Source organism: Caloenas nicobarica, chromosome Z (genome assembly GCF_036013445.1).
Source record: "Caloenas nicobarica isolate bCalNic1 chromosome Z, bCalNic1.hap1, whole genome shotgun sequence".
In the NCBI taxonomy this organism is placed as follows: Eukaryota; Metazoa; Chordata; class Aves; order Columbiformes; family Columbidae; genus Caloenas; species Caloenas nicobarica.
Window position 1 is genome coordinate 76,047,182 of NC_088284.1, and position 9,216 is coordinate 76,056,397.

General features: G+C 56.4%; 1 protein-coding gene across 1 annotated transcript; it reads left to right on the top strand.

Annotated features, from left to right (window-relative positions):
* Positions 1-442: 442 nt before the first annotated feature.
* LOC136002131 (SUN domain-containing protein 3-like) lies at positions 443-7,532 on the top strand (the record flags this gene model as incomplete). Its single annotated transcript, XM_065656966.1, has 8 exons — positions 443-472; positions 700-784; positions 922-1,037; positions 1,657-1,824; positions 2,184-2,270; positions 2,858-3,000; positions 3,087-3,380; positions 7,490-7,532. Coding segments are annotated over 8 exons (966 nt in total), but the record flags the coding sequence as incomplete, so codon positions are not given.
* Positions 7,533-9,216: the final 1,684 nt, after the last annotated feature.

The following is a 9,216-nucleotide window of genomic DNA, read 5'->3' on the forward strand; positions in this document are numbered from 1 at the left end:
CCCTGTTCTTTATCTTGCAGGACAAGTCAGAGCTTTCTGAAGAGGAGCTGGAGTCTCTGAGGTAAGAGCACTTTCTTGCCAGGGCACGCACTCTGTGGAGCCATCTCAGCTGGCTTGGTGCTGCCCACACTCACTCGCCTGGCATCCAGGACTCCTGAGCTTCCCGCTCTGCCAGCTGTGGTGCTGGAAGGGAGCCATTTGTGAAGCAGAGGAAGGAAAGGGGCTGGGAGACGGGGCTGAGCCAAGCCCAGGGGGCCCCTCTCTGCACAAGGCTTGGAGCGTGCCTGCAGAGACTGGGCAGCTGCTGGACAAGACCTGCTTTCCCTGTGTCTCCAGGAAGTCACAGGCTTGGCTGGAGCAGATGCGGCAACTCAAGGAGACACAGGCTCAGGTGTCTGCTGCCAAGGGGAACATCCTGCAGGCAGTGAGACTGGTCCTGGAAGAGCATGGTGTCCAAGAGGAGAAGAGAGAGGTAAAGGTGCCAGGGGTAGATCTGGGACCCTGCTACCTTTTTGGGCTCCCTCCTGCTGCTTCCTCTTGGCCCTCTCCAAGTCGGCAGCTTTTCCCACAGGTCTTGCCTTGGGGTTTCTGATGCAGAGGCACTCTTTGGCTCGGTGCTAGGCCTCAGTGTTCATGCAGAGCAGCCGGTGAGAGTCTTTGTGTTCACTGCCATAACTCCATTCCCCACATTTTTCCCAGGAAATTTTGGACTTGACCCAGAGGGCAATGGAAAAGGTGCTGGAAAACTACCACCAGATGCCTGACTGGGCAATGGGATCCATAGGTACGCAGACAGGAAATCTCGCTGCCCTTGGTTTGGGTGTGGCACCCCCCAAAGTCTGCCCAGCTCTGCTTTCAAGCCTGACAAATAGAGCTGAATGCACTGCTTCAGCTCCTAACCTCTGGCCGTCTTCACGTCAGGTGGCACCATCGACAAGCAGAGGACATCCAAGACTTATGTTGGACAAGGCGACAAGACCTGGTGGCTTTCTCCATTTGACTTTTTTTCTGCAAATGGTCCAGGGACAATCTTGCAGGTATCACAGAGAAAGCCTGACTTGTGGCTCAGCTCCTGGCAGACCAAGGGCACAGCCCTTCCCCTCAGTCCGGCCGTGTCACTCAGCCCTGCGGTCTGCATGGCATTCCCGACCCCCTGATCCCTGGCAGCACTGCCCTCCCATCAGGAGGGGGACAGAGCGAAACCCAGCTTCTGTGACCTTCCTAGCACCCTTGGCTGCAGTTGGCCAAGGAACGTGGTCCTTGGCAGCCCCACTGCCTCACCTCATCTCTCTCTGAAGGCCCGTTTCCAGAGGGGGTGGCAGTGGTGGGGGGTGCTGAGCCATGGTAGCAGGCAGAGACGATCCATGGGCCCTGCACTGCAGCCTAGTTTTCAAAGGGAGATGTGGTGAGGTCCACTAGGAGACCTGCCCTGTCTCTGCAAATTCTGAGAAAGCAGAGACAGCTTGCAAAAGGCGGTAGAGCTCAGAGGTTTTCTAGAATCACCTCCATATTGCCCTGTTATCCATAGGCTTGTATTAATTTAGGAGGAGGACTGAAGCCCACATGCAAGGCAAGGTCTCTGCTTCTGGCCTAACAGGAAGCTCTCTTGTCTCTTTGGTTGCCTCGCCACTGATGCTCATGGCTTTCTGCTTTCAGCACCGTATTGCCCCTGGAAAATGCTGGGCTTTCCGAGGATCTCGGGGACACGTGGTCATCCGGCTGCCTGTAGACATCTGGCCAACGGCTTTCACTGTCTGGCACATCTCCGAGGCAGTCTCTCCTCATGGGGAAGTCAGCGAAGCCCCGAAAGAGTTTGCTGTCTTTGTAAGTCGTTGCCTTGCGCTTCTCAGGTGTGCCTGGCCCCAGGGAAAAGCTGTTCCAGAGCTGTGCTTCCCATGGCGCCTTCCTCAGACATCTCCCTGGGGCTGGCTGCTGCAGAGCATGGCATCCCCTGGGCACTGCTGGGGGCACGTGGGGTTCTGTGCCTCTGGGGCTTGTCTGCTTCGTGGCCAAGCATCCTGGAGCACGTGCTCAAAGCAGCCTGACCCAGAGGCACCCAAAGCTGTGTAGACTACCGCTAGAGCCCAGGGAGGTGGGGAAGGGTTCCTGGCTTTGGCCTCGGCGTGCCCTTTTCCTGACGCCCGCTCGGGCCTGACCTGCTACCTTTGCCTCTTGTCTTTGAGGGAGTGGATGAGGCAGGGGCAGAAACTCCCCTGGGGACGTTCACCTACGACGTGAACAAGGAGATCGCTCAGACGTTCCATGTGCAGGTACGGCCGGAGCTGTGGCAGGATGCCCAGGGAGAAGGCAGCACTGTCTGCAAGTCGCTGGGGGAAAGAGGGCAGAGGATCAGCCCAGCCAGGCTCTGCTCTGCCACGCTCCTTGTTGTCTGCGGGGAAGAGAGCAAGGGGAAGAAAATGGTGCTTTGCTGTGCTGGCCGAGGCAGCTGCCCCACCTTTGCCAGGGCTTTCCTTTTCCTTGGGCCATTGCAGAGAAAGCAGCAGTGGGAGCAGGGCCGGGAAGGGAACCAGTCCCCGTCAGGGGGATGGCGGGAGGGAGGACGGCAGACGTGTTCCCCCCTCAGCAGGACTGTCCCCAGCTGCCACGGCAGGCCGGGCAGCCAAGCGCCTCCGGGTTCCACAGCTGCCCTCAGCAGCCTCTGAGGCCAGGCCTTGGCTTTCCAGGCACAGAGGGCTCCTGCGGGGCGCTGGCAAAGAGGAGCCTGGTTGCCCTTGCTCCTCCTTGGTCAGTGCTGCCATTTGGTCCTCAGCAGGGGGAGAGTGCGCAGAGGGGGCTCTGGTGATGTGATGTGGCTCTTGCCACCTGTGTAATGCTAGCTCCCCCCGTTTCTTTCCAGAAGGAGCTTCCCAGGACCTTTCGGTACATCAGATTCCAGGTGGAGAGCAACTGGGGAAACCCAGAGTACACCTGTGTGTACCGAGTACAGGTGCACGGGAAGAGGGCGGGACATGATGGCGACCGGCAAGCACTACAGGTCCTGTAGGAAGATTAATAAAGAAGTTGTTTGGCAGCTTGTGTATCTTCATTGCTGGGATAGCTCTCTGGGAACGGGTCTTCACGGGCAGCCACAGCGGAGGACCTGGTGAGGTCCTCCTGGTCTTCTTGGGGCTGGATGAAGATCTCCTGGTCCAGCTGCTGGGGGCCACGCTCCACAACCGCTTGGTGACATTAGTGCATCAGTTTATTGACGGCGCTGTGCAACTCTGCAGCAGGGAGCCCCGACGTGTGCTGGGCCTGGAGGACGGCCGTGCTGCCGGGGAGCGGGAGCGCAGCCCCGTGGCTGCCCTGGCCCTGCTGCCTCCCAAGGATGGTCTCCCCTGCCTGGGCCAGCCCCCTCCAGCAGCCCTGAAGGAGACAACGTGGGCGACCGGCCCGGCACCTCAGCAGCTGCCCTCCGTGGGGGTCCCGGCAGCCCTCCCTCTGCCCCCTTCCTATCCCTGGGGAGCAGGAAGAGCCCCAGGAGGAGTTCGAGGAGGCCGCGCCACGTCCATCTTTTGCCAGTCAGCACAGGGAATGGTCTCCTGGGGGCCACGGCGACCCCCGAAGAGGAGGGCCGGCAGCCCCCAGGCCTCTTCTCCAGCCACCAAGAGACCACCCCGCCGGCAGCACTAGAACGACCCAGGCTCTGCCCAAACCAGATCTGGGCCAGCAGCTGGGGCTTGTGGCGGACACCAAGGGCTCCTGGCCTGCTAGGCCTGGTTGTCAGGCAGTAAAAGACAATAAAGGCCGGAAACGTGCAGAGGAAGTCTTGGTGTTACTAATAGTGCAGGTGGCGTTGCTGTCCCCACGTGTGCTGCTTCCTCCCCCTTCTCCTGGGGCTGTGCCCACCGTTTCCTCTCGTTCCCCTTGCAGAGCACCACAGGGCTTTTTCCTCTGCTCTTGCACAGCATCCTTGCCGTGCTTGGACCATCATGGGGCTGGACCTGTGTTCTGCGAGTGCACCTCTCCCCAGAGCAAGCGCCGTGGGTCTTCATAATTTTACAGAAGTGGCTTAGCAGTATTATGAGTTCCCAATCACAGCTGGAAGGCTTAAGATTCCTTAGAGAGAACCAGGAGCCCTCAAAAGCTCCAATAAGGTGAAAGGCCAGAGGCCTTTGTTGCTCCTTAGCTCATTGTTGGTATGTAAATCACAATTCGCCTTATCCTGAGTATCCCACCTCCTGCTACTAGCCTACAATATTTGAGGTTTCAGTCTGACAATGTCCCATCTCCTGAGGCTGGAGCTACTGGTTTGGCACAAGGTTTGAGATGTAATTCTTTTCAGTCTCTGACAGTTACCAAGGGGCATAATGGAACATTTCTAAAGTAACTTCAAGTTCATCTGTACATAAGGACAGCCTAAAAACCAGTGACTGAGTGGGATTTGTTAAGTCCTAGATCCACTCAGCTGTTATGTTGTCTGGGATTAGGGCAGCAAGGAGGACATTCATGAGTGCTGTGGGGCAAAGAGCAATGTGGCCTGAGCAAGTGTTGTTTCTTGAACACCAATGTCATGTCCCGTAGTAGTTCTCCATAACGACTGGGGAAACTGTCCCAAAGGGGCTCCTTCAGTTATCCCTAAAATCTCATTTACACTAAATCCAAGGCACTGAAAGTGCTCAGCAGGGCAAGGAGCCCAGATGGGTGGAGAACTGGTCACACACGCAGGGAGTCCCCCACAGCCCTGGGCTGCCCACACTGGGCACCACAAAACTGCCCACACAGCCACAGAGCCAGCAGCAGGGACAAGGAACATGCGAGGCCTGCCTGCCTGCCAGAATGCTGGGGGGAAAGAACAAGGGCGTATGTGGTTGCAGGTGTTGTCAGCACCAGAGATCTTGTAAGCAACCACAGTAGTGGGGCTGGGAGGCAGGCGGAGAAGGGGAGAGGAGTTGGGGAAAGGATTTTGGTGCAGGCAGAGCTTGCAAACAGTCCTCCCAAGTACAGAGGGCCTGCTGTGCTCCACAGAGGCCTTCCTGATCCCTTGCACCACAGCTCTTTATTTGCTTTCCTCAGGCTCACAAACTCTTCCACCGTTGCCGGCATCCCTCAGCCTGCGGGAACAGTAATGAGTGACTATGCCAAGCACTAGGAACGGGTGAGAGGGTTTAAGCTGGGGGAAGGGGAAAGCAAAAGGCGGGAACTGGTGTTCTTGGTAGCCCTTCCCTCCCACCGTGGCACATGTTGCATCCTGTGCTCCATAAGAGTGCTCTTCAAGCTGTGGTCAGGCACCGCTGCTGGGCTGCCTGCCACCAGAAACCATCAACTCAAATCTAACCCAGCATCACTACACAAAAAACATGGACACGCTGCTGCCCAAGCTAAAAATCACAGCAAAAAGTACAGTGTGTTGGAAGGGAAGAATAAAAGTGATGAGTGACTATTCAGAGATTAACTTACTGTTCACTTGATTGGAAATGCAAAGCGGTGTGATGGCAGAGGACTAGCTGGCCCATAGAATTCCCTTCAGAAGGCTAGCTACTGAGTGGATTTAGCCCCACCACACAGCAATCGTAGCGTGGTCACATAGGGAACCCGCATCACTCTTCAGAGCCCTCTGGTGCCTTTCGGTACATCAGATTCCAGGTGGAGAGCAACTAGGGAAACCCGGAGTACACCTGTGTGTTCCAAGTACAGGTGCATGGAAGAGGGCGAGACATGACGACCACATGCAGGCACCACAGCTCCTTTAGGGAGAGTAATAAAGAAGTTGTGTGGCAGCTCTGCTTGTGCACTGGAACAGGCGGCTCAGGGAAGCAGTTGAGTCACTGTCCCTGGAGGTGTCTAAAAAATGTGTAGATGGACATGGCTTAGTGCCAGAATAAGGTCAGTGGTTGGTTCTGATGAGGGTCTCTTGCAGCCAAAGTGATACTCTGAATCTGTGATTTCAATAAATGCAACCCCAGAATATTTGCTGAAGTTCCCAACATCATAGTGGTTTTGGTGGGGGTGGCATCTCCAGGCAGCCAACACTTTCCTCGAGCCATGGGCTGAGGCTTGGAATATCTGAACACATCGGTTAACCCATATCTGGTTTTGTAGGGCTTGTAATGACCACAGCCAGAGCCCACCAGGCAATAAAATGGGGCCCCAGCTGAAGACCCCCTTTGAGTGGTCTTCTCAGAGCAGGAGGTCTGTCAACGGAGCCCTCCCTTAGGTTGGGACACTGTTTAAGCAGCCTTCCTGGCACTAAGTGCCCTCGCCTCCTCTTTGGTGACTTTTCTTCTGGATTTATTCTTACGTGAGTCCCATCCCAAACCAGGCAAGCGATTATTTTCTGCTGGGTACCCTTGAGTGAAAGAGGCCTCTTGTTCTGTTTTTTTGGGAGCGAATGCATGCTGTGGATCCTCATTATTCTTATGTGGTCGTACGACAATTATATCCTCAACTGGTATGCGAACCTGTTTTAGAATGTTGTCAGAGAGATAAATGATTTGGAGAAAACTTCTTTCTAGTTGGTTTATTGGCTAAAGAGTTCTGGCTAGAATGAAGTCTGTTTGCCTGCCTGAATGGACTTTTCGTTTGCCTCCAGGACACACCTGCACACCAAGTTTGGCGGGGAAGTGCTTAAACCAGTTCAGCCTCTGGACTGACCCCGGTGGCTCCGCAGTTCACTGTCATCAGCACCTGGCAAAGCCTGAGTGCAAAAAGGGCAATTCCCTGATCTAGCTGAGTGGTCAAACTCTGCGAATACTCACCAAACGGCCTTCCTGCCTGGAGCACAGGTCAGGGCATCGCCTGGCACAGGAGGAGATGCGTCAGGGCACAGCAGCTTGCCCGGGCAGACAAGTAGGTGCTGGTCCCGGTGCTCCGGGTGCTTCTGGGGCCCTTGTCTCGGGGAGCTGCAGGTGTGGGTGAACCCACAGGGTCTGTCCCTCCAAAAGGGCACAGCAGCCCCCGCCAGGGCAGCCCCTCTGAGGTCTTAATGGACGTCACCAGTCGGCTGTGGTGAGGTCATAATCGCTGCCCTCTGTAAAATCCCACGTTGCAGACGTGGGCAGCAGCACAAAGCTGGTGCTTTGAGCAGCTGGTGGACGGCTCGAGAAGTGGCGTTTGCATCTCGAGACGAGACCAGGATTTTCGCTCCACGTGGCCAGTGTGCTGGGCCTGCAGAGGTGCCAGACATGTTTGCCACGAGGGTGCTGGGGCTCTTTGCCCTGTGCATTTTCATCGCGTTTTGTGAGTATCCCCGACCAAAACCGGCCCACTCAGTGTGCGGGAGAGGGACCAGCTGCTGAGGAAAATAACTCTCTCTTCTCAATGTGACCCACAGCTGCTGGTTTTTACTACTTTGACTTGCCGGTCTGGAGACTTGGAACGTTGCGTGTAAGTGTCTCTTGCTGTGTAAAGCCAACACTTGCCAAGGCCATAGCTCTGCCCTCCTGCCTGGCCTGGGAAGATGGGACACCTAGTACGAAATGCCCATCACCGCTGAGGGAGAGGGTGGGATGTGTTGGGGTCACTGCTGTCTGTCCTTCAATCTCCTTAGCGCCTGCATGGGGTTCAACTCGGAGAGGGATCTTCCCGAGTGAGCTCTGCAGGCTGCCAGGCTGAGGCATGGAGCACTTTGGCAGAAGGTGCCTTTGCTGCCTGCATGGCTCTTGGAGTGCTTTGGCGGTCAGGTGGAGACCCGAAAGATGCTCTGCTGGACGTGGCTGTTACAGACCCCAGGCTTCGGGTCAGGGTCTCCCAAAGAGAATCCAAGCAGCCGGAATTTCTGCCAGCTCTGCCTGGTAGAGTCTCCTTTGGGAAGCCCGGGCAGTGTTCCTCATGCTTGCTGCAATGGAGTGTCTCTCCAAAGGGTCCCTTTTGTCAGCCAACGAGCTTCTTCAGAGGTCCACCATCCCTGTTCTTTATCTTGCAGGACAAGTCAGAGCTTTCTGAAGAGGAGCTGGAGTCTCTGAGGTAAGAGCACTGTCTTGCCAGGGCACGAACTCTGTGGAGCCATCTCAGCTGGCTTGGTGCTGCCCACACTCACTCGCCTGGCATCCAGGACTCCTGAGCTTCCCGCTCTGCCAGCTGTGGTGCTGGAAGGGAGCCATTTGTGAAGCAGAGGAAGGAAAGGGGCTGGGAGACGGGGCTGAGCCAAGCCCAGGGGGCCCCTCTCTGCACAAGGCTTGGAGGCTGCCTGCAGAGACTGGGCAGCTGCTGGACAAGAGCTGCTTTCCCTGTGTCTCCAGGCAGTCACAGGCTTGGCTGGAGCAGATGCGGCAACTCAAGGAGACACAGGCTCAGGTGTCTGCTGCCAAGAGGAACATCCTGCAGGCAGTGAGATTGGTCCTGGAAGAGCATGGTGTCCAAGAGGAGAAGAGAGAGGTAAAGGTGCCAGGGGTAGATCTGGGACCCTGCTACCTTTTTGGGCTCCCTCCTGCTGCTTCCTCTTGGCCCTCTCCAAGTCGGCAGCTTTTCCCACAGGTCTTGCCTTGGGGTTTCTGATGCAGAGGCACTCTTTGGCTCGGTGCTAGGCCTCAGTGTTCATGCAGAGCAGCCGGTGAGAGTCTTTGTGTTCACTGCCATAACTCCATTCCCCACATTTTTCCCAGGAAATTTTGGACTTGACCCAGAGGGCAATGGAAAAGGTGCTGGAAAACTACCACCAGATGCCTGACTGGGCAATGGGATCCATAGGTACGCAGGCAGGAAATCTCGCTGCCCTTGGTTTGGGTGTGGCACCCCCCAAAGTCTGCCCAGCTCTGCTTTCAAGCCTGACAAATAGAGCTGAATGCACTGCTTCAGCTCCTAACCTCTGGCCATCTTCACGTCAGGTGGCACCATCGACAAGCGGAGGACATCCAAGACTTATGTTGGACAAGGCGACAAGACCTGGTGGCTTTCTCCATTTGACTTTTTTTCTGCAAACGGTCCAGAGACAATCTTGCAGGTATCACAGAGAAAGCCTGACTTGTGGCTCAGCTCCTGGCAGACCAAGGGCACAGCCCTTCCCCTCAGTCCGGCCGTGTCACTCAGCCCTGCGGTCTGCATGGCATTCCCGACCCCCTGATCCCTGGCAGCACTGCCCTCCCATCAGGAGGGGGACAGAGCGAAACCCAGCTTCTGTGACCTTCCTAGCACCCTTGGCTGCAGTTGGCCAAGGAACGTGGTCCTTGGCAGCCCCACTGCCTCACCTCATCTCTCTCTGAAGGCCCGTTTCCAGAGGGGGTGGCAGTGGTGGGGGGTGCTGAGCCATGGTAGCAGGCAGAGACGATCCATGGGCCC